The sequence below is a fragment of the Helicoverpa zea genome, chromosome 4 (genome assembly GCF_022581195.2).
Source record: "Helicoverpa zea isolate HzStark_Cry1AcR chromosome 4, ilHelZeax1.1, whole genome shotgun sequence".
Lineage (NCBI taxonomy): Eukaryota > Metazoa > Arthropoda > Insecta > Lepidoptera > Noctuidae > Helicoverpa > Helicoverpa zea.
Genome location: NC_061455.1, coordinates 10,287,720 through 10,315,687, shown reverse-complemented (window position 1 = coordinate 10,315,687; position 27,968 = coordinate 10,287,720). Strand labels below are relative to the sequence as shown.

The 27,968-nt window shown below is 41.2% G+C and overlaps 2 protein-coding genes across 2 annotated transcripts in view; one reads left to right on the top strand and one right to left on the bottom strand.

Moving 5' to 3' along the window:
* Window positions 1-27,968, bottom strand: part of LOC124629533 (facilitated trehalose transporter Tret1-like) — a 114,087-nt gene that overhangs the window by 33,688 nt on the left and 52,431 nt on the right. The window lies entirely within an intron of this gene.
* Window positions 59-5,881, top strand: LOC124629695. The gene has a single exon (XM_047163207.1). The coding sequence runs from the start codon at window positions 59-61 to the stop codon at window positions 5,879-5,881; it is 5,823 nt and encodes a 1,940-aa protein (XP_047019163.1).

The following is a 27,968-nucleotide window of genomic DNA, read 5'->3' as shown; positions in this document are numbered from 1 at the left end:
CCTGGGAAGCGAGCCAGGAACTTCAGCTGAAGATACTGAAGAGTTGTAAACAGCGATTATGCCTGTGACAAGATCGCAAGGAAGAGCCGCTCAAGCCTGGATCATCGACGCCAGACCGGGCCGCCGCACACCCCCCATCGTGCACGACCAGCCGCCGTTCTCTCCAACCACCACCGAGGGGAGTGAGCAGCCCCCCCCTCCCCCGAGGGGGGGTGAAGACCTACCCTGCCCCGCAGCTGTGAGGGGAAGTGAGGCGCCGCCCTGCCCCCCTGCCCCGCGGGGGGGTGAAGACCGACCGCGCCCCCCTACCCCGCGAGGGGGTGAAGAGCGACCAGCGCCGTCGTCGTTGATGCAGACTGAAGCGTCGTCATCACTGAGGCCGCCTGGAACCAGTGCTGAAGAATATAGTTCAGGAGGAACACTGAAGGCTTGCGACAAGACATACAACCGAGCTGTACCGTTGACTACCCGGGTTGACGCCCGTACCGAACTTAAGGCACCGTCGCACAGATCGACGGCATCAAATAGAAAAATTAGAAATGCGCGTGAAGACTTATTGAAGATTAAGTTGGAGCTAGCGCAAATAGCACTTCAGAGGGCCGAGGAAGAATCGGACGACGATTATATGGACGATAGAAATTCCAATGAAGAGTACATCCGTTCCTGGTTGGAGGAAGCTCCGGAACCAGACCCGCAGGACGCCGCCGCTGAGGGAGGACATAGACTACCAGGTACCCTGGACCTGCCCGAGCCCCCCCCCTCCGCGGTTATAGTGAATCCGGTCCTGCGTGGAATAAGTACTGCTCCTGGAAGAGACGCCGCCGCCGAGGGAGGACATAGACTGCCGGGTACCCTGGACAAACCAGAGCCCCCCCCCTCGAAGACCATCGATACTGAAGCCCTTTCATCAATGAAGAAACCAGTTGAAGATACCGCAGGGGGTGAAGGGCTCCGTCCGTTTATCACGGAACTCACCTCCGCCATCGCATCGCTAGCCGGCAATAGAAGCGAAGAGAAACCGGTGTACCACAACCCTGCTGCATCGAAAGTCATCATGACGCTGCCGAACTTTAGTGGATTGCATACAGAATGGCTATCGTTCCGCGCCATCTATGAGACAACGCGACCATATTTCAACGATGTGGAAAATACGGCGAGGCTGAGAAGAAGCCTGCGAGGAAGAGCGCTTGACACAGTTAGTTCCGAGCTTATCGGCAACGCCAGGCCAGATGACATCATGAAGGAGTTGGAGCTTCAGTTTGGCCGCCCCGACTCAATAGCGCAAGCGGAGACAGACAGACTGCGCGGGCTGCCACGCTGCGGAGAAGCACCGAAGGACATCTGCACTTTCGCCAGCCGTGTACGAAGTGGCATCGTCACACTGCGAGCGCTGAAAAAGGAACACTACCTCATGAACGCCGAGCTTATGCGCATCCTCACAGAGAAGCTGCCGAACTCGCTACGTGTACAGTGGTACAAGACATATACTGAGAAGTACCAGTCAACGCCGGACTTGGGTCTCTTCAGCGACTTCATCACCGAACAAGCTCGCTACTGCAGCGCGTTTGCACCGCCTGAAAACATCAGTGAAGCTACTGGACTTAGACGTGTGACGCAGAGAACACACACCACTATAGACAAGAAGCCCGCATCGAAGTGCCGCATCTGCGAGATGGATGGACACCGATCGCTAGACTGCCACAAGTTCGTGAAGGCTTCTGCGGACAAGAAGTGGGAACTTGCCAAGCAGCACAACCTGTGCTTCCGCTGCCTGCGCCATCGTCAGCACGGACACAGATGTCAGAAGAAGAGATGTGGAATCGAGGGCTGCACAGCATCACACCATCATCTGCTTCACTACAAGAAGAAGGCGAGCACTACTGAAGTCGCACAAGAAGCACAAGAAATAGTCGCAAGTTCACGCAACCACACAAATCAAGCGTTCCTGAAAATCGTTCCGGTGCAACTGTCCGGACCGGCGGGAGAAGTGCGCACCTACGCACTGCTGGATGACGGCTCAACCGTGTCACTGATTGACGAAGAGCTAGCAGACATGATCGGTGCAGAGGGACCAGTCGAGCCGATGAAGATAGGCGCCATCAGCGACGTGACTATCGACACGCCCACGTCGAAGAGAGTTGACCTCACGCTATCGACCTGCCATAGGAAGAAGATACCCTTCAGGGCGCGCACCATACCACGCCTGCACCTGTCGCCGCAGTCAATCAGCAAGGATGACATCGCTGACTGCAAGCACCTGTTTGACCTGGCAGATCAGCTGACGTACAACGCAGGGACGCCGAAGATTATCATCGGGCAAGACAACTGGCATCTGCTCCTAGCAACAGACATCAGAAGAGGGCCCCAGCATCAGCCGATAGCATCGTTAACTCCCTTGGGCTGGGTGCTGCACGGTGCCCGCACTAGGATTCTGGGACAGCAGGTGCACTACGTCAATCAGCTGAACAGCGCCGAGGAAAGCATAGACAAGCAACTTCGTGAATACTTCGCACTCGAGTCACTCATCATCAACCCGTGCCGACCAGCTTCTGACCCGGAGAAGAGAGCGGAAGATATATTACAACGCAGTATAGTACAGCTGGAAGATGGACGTCTTCAGACTGCGTTGCTATGGAGGAGTGACGAGATACAGATGCCGGACAGCTACGCGACTGCGATGAATAGACTCGTATCAATAGAGAAAAAACTCGACAAAAATCCTGCTCTGAAGACTAGATATATGGCGCAGATGGATTCACTAATAGAAAAGGGCTACGCAGAGAAAGCGCCCCTTGAACGTACACCGGGAAGAACGTGGTACCTGCCGCACTTCGACGTCTTCAACCCTATGAAACCGGAGAAGCTTCGTATAGTTCACGACGCAGCAGCGAAGACAAGAGGGATGTCACTGAACGACTACCTGCTCACGGGTCCGGACTTGCTGCAGTCACTGCCCGGCGTGATGATGCGATTCCGACGTCACCGCGTCGCCGTCTCCGGAGATATCACTGAAATGTTTATGCAGGTGAAAGTAAAGCCAGAAGACAGAGACGCTCTCCGATATCTGTGGCGAGGAGAGCGGCGGGAGGGGGCGCCGGAAGAGTACCGAATGACGTCAATAATATTCGGCGCAGCAAGTTCACCGTGTACAGCAATATTCGCTAAGAACTGGAATGCTAAACGCCATGCGAACGAACATCCAGAAGCAGTAGAAGCAATAGTCAAGAATCATTACATGGACGATTACCTGGATAGCTTCAGAAGTACAGAAGAGGCGACGCGCACAATCAAGATAGTACAAGAAATACATAGTAAAGCGCGCTTCGACCTAACGAAATGGGTATCCAACAGCGAAGAAGTGCTGCGTGAATTGGTACCGGGCCAAGAAACAACACAGATTGTTAATCTTGGAAATATAGAAAACACAGAGAAAGTACTCGGCGTGATATGGAAGCCACACACAGACGAGCTGAGCTTCAACTTAAAACTCGCGCGCCTACCTACTGGCCTGCTCGACAAGGAAACGCCCACCAAGAGAGAGGCGCTCAAGATAGTTATGTCACTGTATGACCCGCTGGGCCTCGCCTCACCTATAACAATCAGGGCGAAACAAATACTGCAAGAAGCCTGGAGGCGGGGAGTCGACTGGGATCAACCACTCGATGAAGAACTATCAAGCCAGTGGAGGGCGTGGATAAGTCATCTCGAACAGCTGAAGAACGTAAACATACCGCGCTGTTATCCTGGGTACAGCGAGGCTACAGAAATACAAGTACACGTGTTCACCGACGCCAGTGAGAAGGCCTACGCTACAGCGGTGTACTGGAGGTCAACGACCCGTGACAACAACGTGCACGTCAGCCTTGTCATGGCGAAGGCGAAGGTGGCGCCGCTGAAGCTGCTGTCAATACCGCGCCTCGAGCTGCAAGCCGCGGTGATGGGTACGCGCGTCGCAGCCGCAGTGATATATGAACACAACGTCAAGCCCGCCTCCGTGACCTACTGGAGTGACAGCAGAACCGTTCTGACATGGATAAGGAAAGGAGCCAGATCGTACAAGCCATTCGTTGCACATCGCTTGGCCGCCATAGAGGAAAATAGCAGAGTCGAAGAGTGGCGCTGGGTGCCTACAAAAAGCAACATAGCCGACGCCGCCACCCGCGACGTCCCGACGCACTTTCATACCGACCACGAGTGGTACTGCGGCCCTAAGTTCCTCTACGACGACCCATCGACATGGCCGACCGAGTCACCAGCTGACAGTCAACCGACAGGCGAGGAAAAAACAGTCACGCTCATACAAGCAGGCGCAACAAACCTCATAGACGTCGTTCCCGACCCCGCTCGATTTTCAAGGTGGGAGCGATTGCTGCGCGCCACAGCCAGAGTACTACAGTTTATATCGTTATGTAGAAAACAACATACAGAAAAAACGTTCTACAAGCGAACAAGGAAAAACAAAGAAAACGATCCTGATTGGTCGAGAGCGGTGCGAGCGCCCCGCGCGCCCGCCGAAGCTGCGCGCGCCCAAATATACACACGCAAGTTTATTATATTGGACGCGACATACATTCAAAGAGCAGAGAAGCTGTTAGTTCGTGTGGTGCAACAGGAAGCCTTTAAACAAGAAATAGCCAGTCTCGAGAGCAACAAAACAGTCGCAAGTAGTAGCCGGCTGTACCCGCTGCGCATAGAACTAAACGACGGAGTTATAGTACTGCGAAGCCGCATAGCTGCTGTAGATAAAGTCGCTAAAAGCGTGAAGAGTCCACCTGTGTTAGACGGCGATCACCGTATTACACAGCTATATATAGACTGGACACACCGTAGTCTACAACACAGCGGCACCGAGCTCGTCGTGAATGAGGTCAGACAGCACTACTGGATTGTGCGCCTGCGCCCGACAGTCAAGCAAGTCATCGCGCGCTGCCTGCACTGCCGCATACGTCGCGCGCGCGCGCCGACGCCGGCAACCGGCGACCACCCCAAGACACGCCTAGCTCATCACCGCAGGCCGTTCACATACACTGGGCTTGATTATTTCGGCCCGCTGTCAGTCACCGTCGGTCGTCAGCATCATAAGCGATACGTGGCGCTGTTCACGTGTCTCACAACAAGGGCAGTTCACCTCGAGATCGCGCACAGCCTCAGCGCGGACTCAGCTGTGTTGGCGCTGCGCAGGTTCGCAGCGCGACGCGGCTGTCCCACCGAAATCTACTCCGACAACGGCACCAACATGCACGGTGCTGACCGTGAGCTGCGTGAGGCCTGCCAGGAGGAGGCCAGCCGACGCGGCATCGCCTGGCGCTTCATCACGCCTTCCGCGCCTTTCATGGGAGGCGCCTGGGAGCGCTTAGTGCGGTGCGTTAAGACCGCGCTAGGCGCCACGCTGCACGAGCGCCACCCACGCGAGGAGGTCCTCGCGACGCTGCTCTGCGAGGTCGAGTACGTCGTCAACAGCCGGCCGCTCACCCACGTATCTGTGAGCGGCGACGACGACGAGTCCATCACACCGAACCATTTCCTGCTGGGCGGCTCGGCACGCCTGCCGAGCCCCGGCACGTTCGACGAGCGAGACATCGACAGCAAGAAGCACTGGCGGCGCGCCCAGATACTCGCCGACATGTTCTGGCGCCGCTGGGTGCGCGAGTACCTGCCCGAGCTCCAATACCGGCGGGAGCCGCACGCCCGCGGCCCCGCGCTGCAGCTGGGCGACCCCGTCCTCATCGCCGACGGCAACCTGCCTCGCAACACCTGGCCGCGAGGCCGGGTCGTGGCCGTCTACCCGGGCGCTGATGGTGAAGTTCGGACCGCTGACGTGCGCACCGCAGGTGGCATACTAAAGCGTCCGACGAAGAAACTCGTGCCGCTGCCTAAGTAACCGGGCAGTGCGGCATCACCGGCGTCGCGGCGCCCTGGCGCTATCACTGCGCCGTCGCTCACCGGAGATGCGGCATCGCTGCGAGCCAGAGCTACGAGTCATCGCTACGGGTCAACGCTTCGAGTCCCTACATCGTGTCATCGTGTCATCGTGTCATCGTGTCATCGTTTAATAGACTAAATAGTGATAGTGAAAGTGAAAGTGATAGTGCCTACGCTCTGCCGCACGGCGGGAGAGATGTTCGCGACAGACGCATCCGTGCGCCGCGAGTGCAAAATCATAATGCCTGAGTGTTCGTGTATGCGCGTAACTATTTATACTCTAACAATTTTGTGATGAGGGTAATGAGCAAAAAGTGCCGTGAGCCGCGCCAAGGTATGTTTTTCACGTGCACCCTCCTTCTAAATTGTTATAGAATTGTGTTCAGATTTTGATAGTGATTTAATTTGTAAATTATAGCGTTTTTTGATACCAAATTGTAATAGTCTTGTAGCGGTAACCTTAACCTACATAATTTTGTATAATAAACCTAATAGTTCTGCCGTTTAAGGCCTGATTTACCTATGTAAACATTTCTCGATAGTAAAAATCCTAGACTTTCATTAGTGAAATAGTGTTTAACTGAAAGCCTAGGTTTCATTGTATACAAAATAACTTAATTTATAGAAATATTGTTAATAGTTTAAGTTATAGAGCAATAAATAATGTCTGTGCTTTGACTTTCATTTCACATGCAAATTAACAATACTAGGGCTTAGGTCACATTGTTAGGATTACTATCGCCAGATAGCCCATGAAATGCCCTAACACACACTACCTTTCGTATTGAGATAACCCCCATAGTTTGTTTTTTATCTCAAGATAGTCTTCACCTAAGGGCCGATTTCACATAGTTTTTTATAGTTATTCGGTTATAGTATTTCAGCCCTGAAGGTATGCAGGGTGTGTGTGGTATAGTTCAGTAGCGCACTTCATGGGGCGTCTGACGCTATGTGTCCTGTAATGATATCATGTACCAATTGTTTGTAATACGGCTGTTAAATTGAAAGGTCAATAAAACTGAGTTGGTCGGAGGGACGAGAAATCGAGGTGCTCGTCACGGTAAAGTTTCGAGCTCATTCGGTGCGCAAGCGCCGCCGTACAATCGTAGTCATCGGTATAGATTTTTGATAGTGTAACAAGTAAATAGTGAAAAGTAAATAGTGTAATTATAGTATGGTAAGTGCGTCGAAGCTCGTCCCTTCAAGACTCCTGAAAAATATATGAAGACTTATTATTTCACCGGCATTCCTGAACCTATAGTAGCAGAAAGTCTAAAACCCGTCTAAACGTATTCTTGTTTCTGAAATTCCTGTTTCTCGCCACATCGTAAATACAGTCCACTCGCCCAGACGTCCAAGAACCAGCGACCGACGGGGCGTCAACGTCTCGAAGCCACCCCATAGTACCTGCTTCTGAGCTACGTCCGTCCCGCACATCAGTGTTGAGGTAATTTTTCAAAGGTAGGAAATTGGTAGGATATTTTGTGTAAATAATATACCTTCAGTTGAGTCTCGTACCCTTAGTAAGTCACAGTAGTAAATTGCAGCGATTTATGAGGACGCCCAATAGACCCTATTTCTTTTCGTAAATGTCGTGGAAGGTGACTAAAGGGGTTTATTCAAGGAATTCTCGTGTGAACATTTTCGACCTTCACTCATTCTTTTTTATTCGTGACAGTGTATTTGCGAGAAAGTAGGTACAAACAAATAGGCTTTACAGAAAATGTAAGTAAATGTTTACGAATATAATATTAAAAAAGCACAATAATAATTGTCACATTTAACAGGTTGTTACGTTTTAGAGGGAAATCACTGGATATAATGACCGGTTTATTAATAATTAAATTATTTTAATTTGATCAATAGAAAGCATCTTTATTTGGGAGTGTCATATTTGATATCTACGCGTGGAACTTTAATTTCCTCGAAACGTGTGAATAATTCACGGGAAACTGCCAGCTATTTCCAAATACGTCACGTGCCCGTTAAAATAATGAGGGACATTTTGATTAACTTCGATTGAAATAACCTTGGGTTCGTTAGCATTCAATAGGATTTCGTTATTCAAAAGCAGTGCTTTCTAGGTGTGCGGTCAGTAATCCACTTGCTAGTTCACTGAATATAACCACTACAGGCATTGCTTTACAATGTGTTCGGTACGCAAATATGAACAGTAGCAAAAGGAAAATGAATTCTTCGAAAATATAGGTACTTCTATTTTACCTTTAATTACATTTCCATGAATCAATTCCGCCGTTAAAAAAACTATTCACAAACCTTTCAATTTCAAATCCTGGAAACGTAAATTGAAATTACAATTTTTTATTTGATTTCTTGACATTTTGATACGTCAAAAACTTCGATGAAGCGAGTGCTAGAGCGAATTCGAATTGATCTTAAAATTTTAATTATACTCAACTTTTGCAAAAGACGTTTTGAGAGGGGAAAGTTGAAACCTGGCTTCAATTAAAATTATATTTTACTCACTTTGCTGAAGAGCTTGTTAAATAATTAATGACTGGTGTGACTGCTTAGTATTTCTGATGAGCTCATGAAATTATGAGGAAGGAAGGAATTGGGGGAAGGTCGTTGGGAGGGGTGGTCTGGTTCACTGTGCCAACGTGAGGGCGAGACGTAATCTACAGTTGTTTCAGACAGCCGTAATTTATTTCATGTTTGATACGTGAAAATTTGCAATTGCTTTTTTAAGCTTCTTTGAATGTAAAATCACGAAAAGGGAAAAGTAGGCTGTGATTTATGTAGAAGTAATTATGTAAAACTTGAATACAAATGCAACAAAACTACCAATTACGTGAACAAATATTAATGATGGATTTAAAGAATAATCTTAAAATTAAAAATGAATATACAGTAACCATATTATCGTATCAATCCATCCTAACAGTAATATTATTTGTGTGTGTTCAGGCTCATTCCTGAATTATGTTTCATCTGCATACAAATCCACTTACAACAAAAAATTTACAAATTCCCTATTTACTAAAACAAGATACATGAATAGAAAACGTTGAAAACACCCAGGGAATTCAAATTACTCGTAAACTCATGTACCCGCAATATTTTATTCTACAAGGACGATTCACTCGTCGAAATCGTAAAACCGGCAGAAACGATACTACATTCGATAAATATAGCTGTACTGTTGACTTTAACATAATCGGACTATAAATACACCTATAATTCTTGGTATTATCCCCGAAAAAGGTGATTTGGAACATCACAGACTCCAAGGGAGTGTTTGATATTCCGAATAGGCAGTTTTAGGCCGGTTTTTTATTGTCCTAACATGATAGATGGCAGCCTATCTCTTGGACGCGTTTTACGCGTGGTCGCCAACGATTATGGCAGTACAAAATCGTTTAGACGATATTATTGCGCAGCGGTTTGATTTCGTTTTTCTCGAATAAAATGGACCAATAAAATATAAAAATGACTGTAAATATCCATTTTTATTCCGATTAGGTTGGTAGTAAACCGTTTTTGCTATTCTGACTGGGCTTCGTATTTTATTCCAACTTTGATTTTTTTCCGATCACAAGCCTTTTAGGCAGAAAGCTTTATCGTGATGATAGATTTTCACCAGTCGAAACTAAGTTACGCTACCGTAATCAACACATTGGAAGGATAAACATATTCTGTTTATTTTATAAGATTAGGTGTCTGGAGGCCTCGTTGAAAAGGGTATTGATTAGTAATTAGTTTCATCCAGCGGTTAAGTTGGAGGTTCATTAGATAGATAGCGGACGAAGGTCTGGGCGGTAAATTAATTTTAACCATTTACTGGCACGAATACCGGCGTAATGATAGACCGGCCTACATTTCCCGGTAATTTTTTAGATTAGGTGAAATTAGATTTTCGTTTTTGCTTGTTTTGTACGAAACCGATACAGGATAGATTGATCTCTTCCCACGTGCCATGTTATTTTGATCAAACATGGTAGTAATTTTGATGATACCGTAAATTAACAAGGAACAATTCATTTCAGTATTGTAACTTAGAACTACCTACTTACACAATTATATAGGTACTACAAACCAGACAAATTGTTATTCAGGTACAAAAGCCTAAAATAGAAAATAGCCCCTCCAATGTTCCTATCCTCGTTCAATAAATTAGTTGGCGTTAACAATGATAGCAGCCAAGTGCTCAATTTGTTCAATGTTAGTCAACGGAAACATAAATAGTGTTCAAAATGACGTCACAGTTCTAAGTAATCTCGCTTTGAAACACTCCATAATGTCTCATGAATAAATTACTAGATAGTTGTTTGAGACGGAATAAAATGCTATTTTATTATTCACTTACTTGCTTATTTACTGGAAGTTGTTTCACCCTGTATAGGCTTAGAGTAACATTCGTCAATCTAAGAGACACTTTGCCTAAGTAAGAGTTATGAATTGTGAATGACCGTCTATTGGTTTGAAGATTGAGATTTTGCCCTTTACATGCAATGTAATATTAATGTTTTAGGCAGACCTACCATAAAAAAAAAACTTATATATTTTACGGTAGGTGCAATTTAAATCAGGTTTAGTAAAGGTTGTTCAAAACTATTTAGAAATACTTTACAATAACCATTGCAGAAATAATTTCGTAAAGTACTTTTAACGTCGCCATAATTCGTTCTGCAACTACTGTGTGTTTTAAAACCATTAAAACAGCAATAACATAAACCAAAAGACGGAAGCTTCTTCGGAATTAAACTCAAACATTTTTCCATTTCTTTATTGGGAGGTTAAGTAACGACCCATATTGGTTCTACTGAGCGTTAAGCTGAAAGTTTTCCGGGTCGTGTCGGCGTTCCTTATCTTGGCTGTCACGCGAGCTTGACTTCATCATCATCATCATCATCTCAGCCATAGGACGTCCACTGCTGAACATAGGCCTCCCCCTTTGATCTCCACAGATACCTGTTGGAAGCGACCTGCATCCAGCGTCTTCCGGCGACCTTTATAAGGTCGTCTGTCCACCTCGTTGGTGGACGTCCTACGCTGCGCTTGCTAGTCCGTGGTCTCCACTCCAGCACTTTTCGGCCCCATCTGCCATCTGCTCTGCGAGCAATATGGCCTGCCCATTGCCACTTCAACTTGCTAATCCGGTGGGCTATATCGGTGACTTTGGTTCGTCTACGGATCTCCTCGTTTCGGATTCGATCACGTAGAGAAACTCCGAGCATAGCCCTCTCCATAGCTCGTTGAGCGACTTTGAGCTTTGAGATGAGGCCGATAGTGAGAGACCACGTTTCGGTGCCGTAAGTCATCACTGGTAACACACATTGGTTAAAGACTTTCGTCTTGAGGCACTGAGGTATGTCGGACGAAAAGACATTGCGTAGTTTCCCGAACGCTGCCCAGCCGAGTTGGATTCGGCGGTTGACCTCTTTCTCGAAGTTGGACCTACCTAATTGGACTACTTGTCCTAGGTAGATATATGAGTCAACAACTTCGAGTACCGAGCTTCCAACAGAGACTGGGGTGGGCTGAACATGGACATTTGACATAATTTTCGTCTTGTCCATGTTCATTTTCAGGCCCACCCGTTGTGAAACTCGGTCGAGGCCCTCGAGCATCATACTGAGTTCCTCCATCGACTTTGCCATGACTACGATGTCGTCGGCAAACCGAAGGTGAGTGATGTATTCGCCGTTGATGTTGATGCCAAGTCCTTGCCATTCCAGGAGCTTGAAGGCGTCTTCCATTGCGGCGGTAAACAGTTTCGGGGAGATAACGTCCCCCTGTCTTACGCCTCTTCTCAATGGAATCGGCTTCGTGCTATGCTCCTGTACTCGGACCGACATGGTGGCGTTATTATACAAACACTTCAGCACCTCGATGTACCGATAGTCAATATGGCATCGCTGGAGTGACTCAAGCTTGACTTAACACCTGGTAATTTTATCTTCTCAGGCGTTGAGTCAGCATGTCCTACATCGCGTGGATGGCGAAACAGTCGGCGGCCCCATGACAGCCTACAGCACCATACAGTTCGTCGTACAAAAACACCATTTCGTCAGAGGAAAAATTAAGGTGAGCACTTTTTATTACAGACATAAAAAAGAAATAAAATCTTACGACTTAATTTTCCATGTTGTCGAAAGTCCGAGGAACATAATTTGGAAGCAATGAAATGTAAATCTGATTCGTTATGTCGTGATTTACTGATATTCAAGTACAACAGCTTTTTATTCTGATATTATTCGTACCAATTTTAGTAATTGAATTGCAGTTTTCAGTTAAAGAATATAAAAACGAATACTAAGCTGTTAGCTATAATAAAGTAAAAGTATAGAGGTATAGTAGGCACTAGTTCAGGCTACAAAATGAACCCAGAACAATTGAACAAATCTCGACCAGTCGGGTTGTTACTCTGACTTTCAAATCAAAGTTTAGGCAAAGTTATAATTACTTTATTTCTGTTATCGATTCAATATTCCATTCGATTGTTTTGCCTTATTTACTGAAATAGAACAATCGATTGAACGGCTATATTGTTATGTGTAATTATTTATGAATACAACAATTAGTAACAATCCCCTTAGGCCTATGATTCAGTCGGTTATATTGTGATTGTTTTGACTGAAATAGCTATTATGATTAATCAAGAATGAGGATGTAACTAACTAACCCAAGAAAAGGTAGATAAATATTAGGAAAGTATGTATTAAGTATTTAATTCTATGATTAATTATTTCTATTTCTGTAATAATCTTTGAATCAATTCAGATTATTTAGCTATAAATAGTAATAGTCTATCATATAATATATAGGCAGTATATCATATAATGCCTCTTGAAATTAGTATATAAAAACCAGTACAATATGAAATGTAGCAAAACTACCTATATTTAAAAGATTACTCTGAAACCGCATAGATGTTCGCAGTTTAACTTTACTCCGAGAAAACTTCAGCTTAAGCTGTAAATTCGAAAACCAGTATATCAGGCAGTTCCCCTATAGTTTTCAGCCATAAATAAGCGAGTATTTTAGTGTAGCACAAGGGTAGTTATGAAGCATTGCCTTCTCTGGGAAATAACACCTCTTGGTAGTTTGTTTGTAATACAGACTTGATACTCAAGTAGGGAACATGTAATTTGTTCTGAGTGCGGCATAAAAAGATGGGTATAAAATACTGATATGCTTTTGTTTGTAAAGCAGTGTGCTACTTCTATTTTTGGCTTGTAACTTGACTGATATAATACGCAAAGGTGTTTCTTTTTAGGGTTCCGTACCTCCAAAGGAAAAAACGGAACCCTTATAGGATCACTTTGTTGTCCGTCTGTCTGTCTGTCTGTCAAGACCCTTTATCTTAAGAACGCGTGGACGTATCAAGCTGAAATTCACATGAAATACTCGGGTCTATTGTCCCTTTAGGCTGTGAAAATATCAAGCTTCTAAGCCAAGCCAATCAAAAGATACAACCGATTATGTCGATATTTTCAACAAATTCTCGACACTCGCAAAGGAATCAAAACCTACAGGGTACTTCCCGTAAACTCAGAATCTTGAAATTTGGCATGAAGCATTGTTATATAATGCAAATATAGGAAAAATTGAGAAAATCTCATTTTTTTTGTTATATAATATAAAAAAAAATATTTTAATAAAATGAAACTTACTACCTTATTTCTCACGAACGAATAAAGGTACCAAATTGAAATTTATACCAAATACCTAGGTCTATTGTCCCTTTAAGCAATGAAAAAATCAAACTTCTAAATTAACGCGATCAAAAGATACAGCAGTTTTACCGACACCTTAGACGAATTTCCGTCACACGCTAGGGAATCAAAACCTACAAGGTACTTCCCGTGAACTCAGAATCTTACAATTCGGCACGAAGCAACGTTATATAGTACAGATAAAGGAAAAATTGCGAAAATGATAAATTTGAAGTTACATAAAATATTAAAATATTATTTTTGCTTACATGACATAAAATATTTTTTTAATAAATATAAACTTACTACCTACCCTTTTTCACATGAACGCGTAGAGATATTAACGTTTTGAATAAAAAGTGAAATTCATATCAAACACTTCTTAAATATAATGGCCTCTAAACTGTGAAAAATTTTAAATCATTCAATGGTCATTGGGCACCTTAGTATGAAAACCATACCCACGGCGGATACGAACGAAATATAGCACAGTATAATGATAAAGGCTCTGATTTACTATGGCATTAGTCGCATCAATGTGAACCATGGGAATCTAAGAAAATCAGGTGTAAACATAAGCCGTCTTACCACAAAAACTTTTAAACGTCAGTTTATGCCTTGTCTAAAAAAATGTCAAATTATGACGTTGACATATGGTTCATTTTGCAGCCAAAATTTTATTAGACAAGTGTAAAACAGGGTTTAAAGTTTTTGTGGTAAGGCCATAAATATTTTCCTCATTTCAATGGTTATCAATAGTATGAGCCGAGGGAAATCTCCAGGACATGACGGGCTCAGCATCGAACACCTGAAGCACGCAGGTATCCATCTGCCGAGAGTTCTGTCTATGTTCTTCACAATGTGTATTAGTCATGCATACTTGCCTGCTGATCTAATGAAGACCATTGTGGTTCCCATTGTGAAGAACAAAACAGGTGACATCTCGGACAAATGTAACTACCGTCCTATTTCTCTCGCTACAATAATAGCAAAGGTGTTGGACGGTGTGCTTGATTCTTATTTAAGTGATTATATACATCTTCAAGACGCACAGTTCGGGTTTCGACCCGGACTATCAACCGAAAGTGCAATCTTAAGTCTCAAGCATACGGTTCAATATTACGTAGATCGCAAGACGCCGGTATACGCTTGTTTCCTTGATCTCTCCAGGGCATTCGATCTTGTCTCGTATGATGTGCTCTGGGGGAAGATGAGAGACAGAGGTATACCGGTAGATATATGTCGAATTTTCCAGTATTGGTATGGTAACCAAACCAATCAGGTGAAATGGGACGGTACACTCTCTGAGCCGTATGGGTTGGAGTGTGGGGTGAGACAGGGAGGTCTGACATCCCCCCTGCTCTTCAACCTATATGTAGATGACCTCATAGCGGAACTCAGCAGCATGCGTGTCGGATGCAGCGTTGGTGGAGTTAGAATTAACAACATTAGCTATGCAGATGATATGGTGCTGCTGGGTCCGTCAGCAGGGGCAATCAGAGAGTTACTTAACGTGTGTGAAACCTACGCTGCTGCACATGGTTTAATTTATAATGTTAAAAAATGTGAATGCATGGTCTTTAAGGTCGGTGGCAGGAGCCGTGAGGATGGACCTGATCTATATATTAACGGATCAAAAATAAAAAGGGTATCAACTTTTAAATACCTTGGTCATTTTCTTGCTGACGACCTTAAAGACGATGCAGATATTGAGAGGGAGCGGAGGGCTCTAGCGGTCCGAAGTAATATGCTGGCCCGTAGATTTGCTCGGTGTACTGACTTAGTGAAAATCACACTTTTCAAGGCGTATTGCCAGAGTATGTACACGGGCAATCTATGGGTCAGTTACACTAAAAGATCGCTGGATGTGCTGCGCATCCAGTATAATAATGCTTTCAGGATGCTCTTGAGACTGCCTCGGTACTGTAGTGCCTCAGAGATGTTTGTGCGAGCTCGCACTGATGGCTTCCACGCTATCTTGCGCAAAAAAACGGCATCGCTTCTGAGGAGAGTGAGAGACAGTTGCAATAGCATCCTGAGAACAGTAGGTGAGAGCTATAGCTCTCCAATCATGAGACAGTTTGTGCAAAGGGTGATGGGTACTAACACTAGATAATAAGTTTTCTAATAAGTTTTCTGTTATAGGTATGTTTTACTAACACTCTATGGATTATTTTTTATCCGAAATAAAAGTATTATTATTATTATCTTGTATGTCTCTACCAGACCTCGGGACTATAGAGTCCCGGATTTTTGGGAGGCGAACGTGGGGCCGAAGCCAACACGCTGAAGCCCTTTTGAGACAACTTTAATGAAATGGTGACACAAAACCGACGATTATCCCTGTATACACTATAGAAATGTACCCAAGGACAATCCCCGGTTCTGTGCTAAACTATTGCTAACTATGGATGAAAACTACTTGGGCTATTGTGATGGGATGCTAGTGGACTAGGAATGGGGAAACTACGGGAACTATGGCACCTGCCGATAACAATGTAATAAATACACGTAAAAATGGCAGGTGGAGACTCGCCAACTCACTTACTGGGCCCCCGGGAATCAGTCGCTAAATCGCAACAAGGGGGCAACAGGTACATGAGCGGCTGAAGGGTGAGGATACCTCGGCGGACTTTAAACGCAGATCACGCGCTCCCTGTGGGTCCAGCATCACCGGCCCACTCGCCACTTACCACGAGGCACCTACCCTCCGAGTGGGCTGTTAACCCTGCTCTAGCGACTCCACTCTGACCGGCCGATGAAGGCAAGCCAAGAGGCGGGAGACCTATCCCCCATCATGCTTCACTCCGGCAGGCCGGAGATGGGGGACAGTATACTCTCCCTGGAGCACTCGGATATATAGCCCCGCGGGGTCGCTACTCCCCGTCATCCGCCTCAGATGCCCTGCGGGGCTTATTATTATTATTATTAATGGGGAATTTAAACGACCAAGTTTGACGGAATTGAGAAATCATTTCTTTGTAGTGAAAGAGTATACTCGCCGTTTATTTCCATTGTCATCAGGTCAGGATCTGATGATGGAAATCCCGAGAAATCGAGGGCAACTATCAGAAATTGTAGGCATGCATAGGATTAAAACTTGATTCTCAGATGTATGTCTGGTGATACTGTCAAACAGTGAAGGTTTAGAGCTTACCTGATTATGGAGATGTGAGAAAGTCGAGAGAACTCCTCAACAGTATGTTTTAGTTACGTCGTGTTTGGGCTTATATTATTCGTATTGACGAGAACTTTTCACAAAAGTTATAAAAATAAAAACTTTTTACAAAAAAAAAAAACAACAAGAAAACTGTTTATATGCATCGGTCTAGATCTCGGTGGTTAAATAAATATAGATGCATCCTCTAGACACCGACTTCTAGACCGATGCACCTAACATCTTTTTAATTTCTTTCTTGCTTTTGTTTTCTTGTTGCTTTTTTATATGTTTGAAGTTGGATTTGTTTGTAAAATGCTACAAAATAAAAAAGGGACAGAATTACACTTTTGTCAAGGCTCTAGAAACGTAAAGCCAGCAGCCCCGAATCCTACTCTCTAGAAGTCGTTGTTACAATTCGACAGCTACAAGTCGTCAGGCGGTTTCGAAAAAAACCTGAAACTGGGGCCTTTAGGTGATTAATCCCTCAAAAATAAAAGATCCCATTCCTGCAATGGCTGCTTTAACCCAAGTTAGTAGTGAATTCTCATCACCTAAAATAAAATAAGCTCCAACACAAGGTTACGTTATAAATTGTAAAGGAGTTCCCATAACTATATCTGATCTTAGCTGTCGATCCCACAATGGCAGTCAAACCTATCTTTGTGGAAAGTTTTCGCCAATACGAATAAAATAAGCCCAAACACGTGGTAGTTGCAACATACCGTTCGGGAGTTCCCTTGACTCTCTGTAGTCTCCATAATCAAATCAGCTCCAAACCTTCAGTTTACCAGTACCCTCAAAAATACACTCACATGTCTGGTTATGACTCGATGCGTGCCTACAATATTCAAGAGTTGCCCTCGATTTCTCTGGGTTTCCAGATCCTCATCAGATCCTGGTCATCCGGATTGGCATCTTCCTTCTTTATGAAATGTCTTTAACAATAAAAACTAGCATTGCAACCTGTACAATCCTCTGAAACTGCTTGTCTTTTATATTTTTCAAACGATCCTGGACATTCGTCTCCATGGAATTTTAATAAAATATTTATATTCAAAGAAACGTCATACCATTCTCCACGATTTAAAACGACTTTGATTCATGTCCGCCACTTTTTACAAAGCGGGTCAGATATGCCCTATGACCTTTAAGACATAATTAGTTATTTTCAATCAGATTTCTGAATGATGACTATAAAATGTTGTATATAAATAACTTCAATAAAATAACTTTTACAAGGTACTGGCCTACTATTTTAGTTATATTATAAAATAAAATTGACTCTCACGAAATTACCATAACTATGATTGTTCTAAATTGAACGGTTGGCGCGAAACTCACTTTTTATCTATACAGCATTTGTACGGAACCCTCGGTGCGCGAGTCCGACTCGCACTTGGCCGGTTTATTTTTCTTTCGATTGTAACATGGAAAAAGCATATAGGTATTTTGAAAATTTCACCTGCTATACCGTCCTAAATAAAAATTGAGATCATTTCAGGAGAATAGGAATGGTGCTTTGGAAAATGACAGACAGTGTGTAGGTACTATACGTTTATGAGTGGGAAAGTACAAGGCGCTGCCTTCTGTAAAATAGTTCTGACACTACTCCATACTTTTAAGTCCCAAACTAAGAAAGGTGTGCAATACATTACTAATGCTACAATGTCTTTGTTCAGATTCGGTGTACAGCAAGCGTCTACTCCATATACCTGCAAAGTTTAGAAAAGAGTGCCGAAGAGGAGAGGATACGAACCACTCCGGTCAGTCTCCCAGAGGTGCACGAAGCAGTAGTGTACTCTATACATCGCCTGCCAGAAACCAGTAAGTCTCTAGAGGTCGCCTTTGTAATAAGCAATGGACCGTGAATAATTTAGTTGGTTAAGATGCATGCGATAACAATAGGGGTGTAAATTATTGTCTTTAGTTAGTTTTGAGTTTGATATAAGCGTAGTGATAAATACAAATATTTAATTTGTTGAAACTATACGACTCTTCAATTAATTTTAAATACTTTCTAAGCGCGTAAATTAGTCGCGGGGAAGGTAGTATCTGTTATTTTTTCAACTACGTACGACTTTTAATATTATTAAAAACTTTATCGTTTACACTTTGCAAATTCGCCTTCATCATCAATAGCTTATTTTATTATACTTACAAATGCAATTTTGGGCACAAAGTGTGACATATCACCAGATTTTCAACATCTGTCACAAACCGAAATCTTATTGCTTATGTGTGCATTATTGGAGAAAATATGAATATCGGACTGAATTCTCAGAAAACTGACTGGACTCGTGTTCTGTTTGAAAGATTGAACTTTTGTGAAACGAATAAAATAAATTTATGAAAAATCGGTTTTATTCTGTACATAACTTTTTTCTTGAAAAAACGTATATACTACATAGATATTCAACAATACATAACAGTGAATCATCATTAATTAACCATTTCCAGGCCTTTTCACAGTAGCAGGTTTTCCGAGCGGAAAATCTGCAAGTGTGAAAAAAGAGAAAGCCAAACAAAAAAGATTCTGTTCTGTGAACAAAACTAAATAAATACGTAAGAATGGTAACCACTGCTAACTAGCTTTGTGCTCAGCGATTTCTCCCTACCATACCTTGGGGAATTATGGTAATTTTATGCAGACGTGTTAGAGTTACGTATGCAGATACAGTAAACACCTTTTGCTTGAATCAGTTTCTTGCATTAAAAAGAATAATACATGCTTACAATATCCGGGTAAAAGTAGCCTTATATAGCCTATGATACTCGGGGACAGTCTAGCTTCCGAACAGTGAAATATTTTTTTAAATCAGTAAAGGGCTATTCGGAGAATTTAGGATACAAACAAACATCCAAAAAAATGGCTCTTTATTACAATAGTATTTGTAGATAGATTGATACCTCTAGATAATGTTTAACCGTCTGCCAGCATGATAATACTAATGAATAACTATCAATTATGTTAAATTCCATATATCTGTATTTACAAAGCAATAGTAATATTACATAGTCTCACTTGAAACAGTGTCTCCTTCAAAAATTAATCAAACTTAACCAAACCTACCTCTTTCGGTAAAGTCCAATATTCTATTGTAAAGAGCTATTGTTTCATTATCAATGACCTCTAAAAATAAATCACGGCCAATAATATTCTATCTTACCTTCCAATTTTCTACTACGAAATTTTAATTAAAACCCTATCGATTGATTTTCATTTCTAAAGATTAAATCTTAAAGAACTGTAGTTCTATTTTTAGCAATTTATTCTTGAGGTAGCTTCTTCGATTGTTTTATATCGAATTGGTCCGTCTCGTCTCGGTACCTGAAATTTTGATGGATGTGCTATTAATAGACTCATTCAATATGGTTTATATTCACGGATATACGTTTCAATGGATTGAAGATTTTCATTGTGCATTTTTAATAACAAGGAGCGGTTTTAGATCCTAAAGTTATACATTACAAAGATAATTCCTGCTGCTTATGCCACTATACATTAACTAAGTACATTTTTCGCATTTCGCAACATTTATAATAAGTATGAGTGCGTTTGCCTAGAGATTGTCGCGCACTCGTCACTAAAAAACACAGATTTTGATAAATGTCAATTTAAATATTTTACAAACTGAAAAGTTTATAAGCTTTGATTGTCTAACTATCTACGATACAATTATAGGAATCATATTTACATAGAAGTAGAACGTGAATACCAGTATTGCTTTACCAAGTAGCGTGGTAACTTAATGTTTGTTTGATTTACGTAAAAGCGTCTTTGATAGAACGTTTGAGGGCTTCTGTGATGAAACTAATTATATTTGCTATCGAGCAATCACCTGCTTCTAGTTCCAGTATAGACTAGATGCAAGATACTCACTGACTTTAACCTTTAATTCATCTTATCTTTTAAGATTATCACGATTTGTTGCTTATATTAATATCTTGAATTCCTAGGTAAAATATATAAGCAAAATCATTCATAGATTATCTAGAAAAGACAAGACTTACACACATCTCTCTAATTAGTGTTTCAATGACGACTGTCCCAATTTAGCAATCATACTGAACCAAAAGCGAGTATGATCGAGTATCAGATCCTTTGGTAAATTCGCTATGAGAATCCAACTACAAAGGGATACACAATATTATGAACGTCTCGCTTACTCGGTGAACAAATTTTCGTATAAATGGAATCACAGTTAGCTAACCGTAGCAAGGTAACGAGAAAATTAACTGTTGTTACTTTAGCCGATCTAAGCTTAACTAGAAATGACCCAATTCCTCGCATCGGTGCTCACGTTGACCAAGTAATGGAGATAATAATGTTATTGAACGAAATATTTACTTACAAAATTCTCTTGGGCTTTTAAGAGTTTGTACTTTGTGTAAAGTTGGAAACACTGAAGGATTTTGAGCTATTTTAACGCCAGATTCAAATAAAAGCCCTCGTTATAAGTGTAAAGACTAATAATAAAGGACTCTTACCTTAATTGGTACACATGTGGATTGATGCATCAGCTAGTTTGAACTTTACTAACCCACGCCAATTCAAAAGGTCGGTGAACATTTTCCAAATATAGCTGCATCTCCTACGTCTTTACAAATAAAATAATAGAAACAACATATTATTATAGTCACACGTCCGTCACTTTACTTGCCATCCCACTACATACTGCTTAAAATGAAAAAAAATAAACATTTCTTTTTACAATATCTCGGATAACTTATAATATACACGTCATACATACTTCCACGAATACCAGGACATCATAGATTCCAAGATGGTGTTGTCTAGGAAAGACCTTAAAAGCTGTCTATTGCCTCCCTATCCCACATTATTTTGGGTAACAATAAACATCTTATCATCCCACTGATAAAATTTCAGATCACTAAGTATGCGGACAATGAAATACTGATACAATATAATGTATAAAACTTAAATAAAAGTGGGTTCAAAGGACACTGGTATGTAATCTGTCTAAAATAGACTACTTATGATGGTCTAGGAATTTGGTAATGTTTTTTTATTACCTAACTATGGTCTGATCCTTTTAATATTATCTGTATGAATGGCCCTAGGACATACTTAAGAGTAATGTTTTATGTAGATCAAATCAGTTGTTTAATATGGAAGGATCTGACTGATGGCTTACGAAATGTAATTTTCTTATTTATAAAATGTTATTTGAAGTATTTACATAATATTTACATTAATTTTTTTATTAACAAAAATCCACTACAGCTGAATGTAGCAAAATATCTGATCACTTGTATGTGAACTTAAAACTGCAAAATAAGAAAAATCGGAGCCCATTTTCAGTCCCTGAACATGCAAGGCATTAAGCATACGCTATATTTAGTACGTTCCGAAACTTGCCGAAATTTACCGAACTATTCCGAACCATTTTGGACGAAAGCATTGATTAGATCAGTCGAATCGAAGTGCATTTTCGGAACACGAGCGTGCGTACGAGGTGGTTGTTCGATTAAAATACAAAGACACACTCAGAGAGTGGAAAGTTAAATTAGTTTAGACAGTTACTGTTCGTGTTGAGAATCAGCAATTCATTTTGGTCTAAAGTTGCTGTTTGTGATTTTGAATGTATTGAGTTGATGTGTGTTTAACTTTTGCAGATTACTTATTAATGTGGTGGTTTTATTTAAACACTCGTTCCAGCTTCGTAAGGGGTGATTTATTTTTTTGCATTTTTTGTTCAATAATTTTCTATTAAATTGATACTACACCAATTTGTTAGAACTTCATGAATTTTAACCATTGAATAGAAAATAGACAACTTCTTTCTTACTTGCATATTAAGTACACGTAAACTGTCTCCAAGGCGCTATTCTTCTCGTAGCAAAACACATTCGCAATAGACGAAACTAATAAAAATATTTTATCGAAAATATAAGCAGTAAATGTGACAAAATAATTTTTACGACGACAAGTAAAAAAATAAAAATTGCCCTCACCAGCATAAAATGAAAGAACTTTAGAAAAGCGCTTACTTAGGTGATCTTCACACTGCCCCGCATCACGCTGCATCTTGCGTGTCGACGCACCTACGCGCGTTCCTGCGGGAGTGCAGATCTGCATCATCGTGCGGGTTTTTCACGCACTCACGCGCGTAGGTGCGTTTTGTAAATTCAGGCACAGCGAGTTCCATTTTCAAATATACACGTCACGCCCATTCAAAATCACGCGCGGCATTGCGGGATTCAGTGTGCCATACCTTGCGTCTCGCCCCGCACCTACGCGCGGGGATGCGTGTTTCTCCGCATGTATGTGCGTGATCCGCATGAACGCGCGTGGATGCATTTTCAGTGTGTTGGACTATGCGTGTTTTCCATACAAACGGAGATATTTCCATACAACGGAAAAAAAACGCATCCACGCACTACGCTGCATCATGCGGGGCAGTGTGATAATCGCCTTACGTAATAATTTAAGCTTCAAACTCTTTTGAAAGATATAATATTTCTGTAGCTTCTCTATAAAACTGTTGCTTGGTTAAAAAATGTATCTTCAAATAAGGTTCACTTAGATTACAATTTATTGCAACAATAAAGGATTCATAGTACTTAGCTAAGCTTAGGAGGTTAATCCGACTTTTTGATATTCTCTGTTCATAGCCAAAGGTAGATATAATATTTATTTGGGACTAGGGACGGATGTTATGTGGAACTAATTTGAAGAACGAGTTTTGAGCTTCTATGTTTAAAACATTTGAATTAGGAACAAATCTGAATCAAATTAAAGGTCTCGTTTTTGTTTTTTGAGAAATCAAAACTGACGGAAACTCGTAGTTATTACCATTGAAAACGTCATTCATTGTATTCTCTTAAACATCGTCTTCTGTTTAAAACCAACATTAGAGAACAACGAAACACTTCTTTTTGTAACTTTGGTGTAACCTCCTTTGTAAAACCACCTTTTATAAACGACCTTCAAACAAACAAAATCGCAATAGACATAATAACACCTATAACAATTATAAGATTCCATATCAATAAGCAAAGGCGAATAACATGTCATCCTTGACAGACAAACAACGCTGTCATCTACAAAACAAGCATTATGACGTATACGTGAAAGGACCATGGAGAACAAAATGACTAGCGGAGATGTCATAACGCAAAATCTTCTTAGAAAGTAGCACGCCAAGAAGCGGGTGTTCGGAGGACAAGAAACACTCTTATACGCATTCCATGGAACCCGCCCATAAAAAAAAACAACAGTCATTAAGACCAATCTTTGACAGATTCAGATTCTAAACCTTACAAGGGATCCAAACACACTCGCTAGTTCTAGTAACTGATCACGCCTACCGTAGGTTACTACAAAGAGGCACCTGACCTACCTGCCTTATAGTTTCTCTACTCACCTTTCCTTCCTCCGTGGTAAGGAACGAGACACATCACATGTGTGCGTGAATGATATTAGGTACGTTACATAATTACAACCGCCCTTGTATTTGGCACATGACACAACTAATTAACTTGAATTATGTCAACTATCTTACCCTGATTAATATTTAGACTAATTTTGGGAAAGCGGAGCTGAGTTTTATTAATTTTTGAGGTTTATACTTGGTAAGTTCATAGTCTTTTGCACTGTTGTGCTGTTGAACAAAGGAGATTCTCGAACAGAGAATATATGGCCGTTTGTAAAGATCAATGGTTTGCAGATACAATGCAGATGTTGAGACATACACATACCAAAGAATTGGTAAATATACGAATAAAGGAAACTAATTAAACTGATCCATACAATGATTCCATGGAATAAATTGCGTTGCGTGGTGTACACGGTTTCCTGCAAACAAATTGTAATTTAGAACTTACCACTGGACCACTACTTCTGTTTTACATGCTCCCATTAATTTTAAAGCTATATTTTATTAGCCTGGGTAGTTAACGAATGGGGAGTGTTCAACAAAGAACGACAATAGCTGAAAACGGAACGGGCCTACAGTGGTTTAACGTCCCGTTAAGAGGCGGGTTCCACCGAATTATTCCTGTTCGAGAATTTGCTTATACAATTTAATTTTTCGTTTTAATTGACCCAGTACCGAATACGTGTACCTCTGTATGAGAAAGCTTTGCAGATTAACGAAACTTTTAATCACGGAATGTTGATTGAAAATTTTTATTTCGCTTTTTCATGAAAAAATTGCAAATGTATCCTTGTTCCCAACTCCGAAATAATTATATCGTATCTGGATTTATCATTGACAATTTTTAATGATTTGCGGGAAGAAACGTCCTTTCGACAAGTCCATGAATACAATGTTATTTCAAAGGTTCTTATCATCGTATACTTCTTTAAAAGTAAGTAAAAAAATAAACGCTTTGAACAAAGTGATATCTTTAAATTGATTTAACATATTATATGAAAAAAGTCTCCTTATTCTGTTTCGCTAGGGCTTTGAACCTTACTAGCCAGATATAGACAGATTCTGAATTCAAATTATAAATGGAGTAAGACGTATTGTGTGTTTGGCAGTGTAATCTCGAGAAAAATACAAAAATACAGGTTAATCCTAGTTTAGGACAGCTATTGTATTGGAATCGAAAAGAAATGAATTCTTTTACATTGCCTGGTAACAAGACATATGGCTACGAAAGTTGAAAATGTTTGTGATATTTTGTTTTTCTTTTAGGTGTCACACAGTGTTAATTGTTTTTTTGTTGTTTATTTTCTTCACAGTAACGCCTTCATTCATTTTTTTTCTTTACATTTGGTTATTTATTTATTCTCAAACTGTTGACACAAAAATTTTATATTATTTTTACAAAATACCATCTATTCTGAATAATTTTCCTTAAGCAACATTTAATTTAAAAGTTCTACCAAAACCACCCAAATCTTTCAGCACAAATTATATCCCAACAAAATCCCTAACAATAAAAAACGTCTTACTTCGAAGGTTAATCTAGTACTTTCCTCCGATTGGTAAAAATGGGTTCTACCTTATTAGTATGCGGCCAACATAGTATTAGGCCTATAGTTCGGCCATTCAGAGAATGCGTTCCTGACACGTCGCGATTGAACTGACGACGTAACTTTGCAATGGCGTTGCAGTTACGATAAAAATATTTTTGCTGGTTGTTTACCGTTTTAACAATTGAGGAGCATTAAAACAACATTATTATATCAATAATCAATGAATGTAGTTACGTCGTCGGTTCAATCGCGACGTGTCAGGAACGCATTCTCTGAATGGCCGAACTATAATAGCCTAAATGTAACGCTTTAGATGTTGGGTAGTAACTGGGTAGTAACTGTATTATTGGTGAATATTGTGGTAAATCTACTCTTAGTGCGATTAAATTTGCTCCATTTGAGGTATTATTCGAAGCCGGTGTTATATGGTTCGTTGTTGCCTCATTAGTGTAGTGTTTCATCGATCGGGTTAGTAATCCCTAGGTGAATGCCGACCTAAGTGAGAAGTGTTGGCTATGTAGAAAACTTTTTGGTGTCTTCCTTTTTAAAGTTGGAATTCTATTTTTGAAACAACTTTTTTCTTTTCTAATATAGCGTTTTGTGTAAGACTTGGAAATGCAACTCAGCACGTTGACTGTCTAAGAGTAAGCTGTCAGCATAAAGCTGTTTCTTGCTGCGCAATTGTGTAAATGATTTTATCTCTCTTTCTGCAGATCTATGTACGTATATGTATTTCAAAATTGTGGAGATATTTTATAATAATGTTATGCAGACAAGCTTGAGTTCAAAATCATTTTCAGAATTATTTTTTAGTAATATTTTTTTCCAAATTTTGGTTTCGACAAATGCCAGACAAAGTATTCTTTACGACATCTAAGTTTTATTTCTCTATCATACAATCTTATCGTCATAAAACACAGGTTCTTTTAGCCGTAATCCCACCTGGTATACTGCAGCAAAATGATACGATTTAACACGTGACGTCGGTAAAAGATTCCTCTGCCATAATGGAATCTGATATTTCACGATGCAGTTTGCTCACGACAAAGACTTTATACCGACCGACGGGTCGCCGTTACGCTATCAAAGGAGGTTGAATGTTCTCACACGGCTTTTGTCGCTGGCCAGTGTTAGTTCTGTACTGAATATAGGTACGGATATTTTTAAGTAATTGAAGATGTTTTAGTACTGGCAGGTTACCATTAGGAAATGTATAGCTGCGTTTTTAATTTTAGAACTGTACGAGAACGATGTTTTTTTATTATTTCATTTTTCAAATATGGAACTGTACCCACGAGAATGGCAGTGTGTGCTAAGTACGAATGTAAATGGATGACAGAATTGAAGAGAAAGACCTAAAAAGTTGGATGGATTGCCTGAGAGATGACATGAATAAGAAGGGAGTGAATGTCAGAATGACGTTTGACAGGCAAGAATGGAAGCAGAAGACATATTGCACCGACCGTAAATAAAATTGGTGACAGAGCAGAAAGAAGAAGAAGACTACGAGAATGATGAACTTTTGATTATACATTTTCAAATATGGAAGATTACTTCCATGACAGAAGTTAAACATAGACGAGCCAACTAATGTGTACTTAAGTTTGTTCCTACATTGACGACGCATCGACGAGTGTGGTTACAGATGCGTCGCATAGCGCACTGGAGCGTGGCTGGTGGTTGGTAATGTAACATCCGTCTTCGTTCCACTTAAGACCTAGTGGAAGTGAGTGGTATTTAAAGGCAAATAGGGATCTTTGAGCAGACGAGACATACCTACTTCTAGGTACGCTGTCTTGTAACTTGTGAATTTGTGGCTTGATGTATAGAATTTAATTGTGATTCACGTTTTGATAGGCGGCGTGTGACCTTTTTATAGTACCTGCCTAGATATTGCCTTATTCGGAGAAAACATGTGTTATACGTGTGTGTCAAAGTATATGTCTGCAAAGGGTTTCATAAACAAATTTAGCACTTTTTTGCAGTTCCAAAGTAAGTGGAGTGTTACTTTTAAAAATTTTTTGGATTGAAAATTCGTATCTGTCCTTATACTATAGATAACCAACATCAATAACTTTGAAAATTTATTTCAAGATCGTTTACCTATTAAGTTTTATTTTGCTACAATTTGATTATTTATTCTGTTCTTGTACGTAGTGGGCGTAATTATTTTCCCGTTTCTTTGTTGCGATTTATTTTGCTCCCCCTGAGCCCAGTCACGTGTAGCGCCAACATTATTTCCTTTTCAAAATATTAT

What these genes read in the sequence shown, in the direction of transcription:
- LOC124629695 (XM_047163207.1), top strand. Translation starts at nt 59, where the DNA reads ATGCCTGTGACAAGATCGCAAGGAAGAGCCGCTCAAGCCTGGATCATC.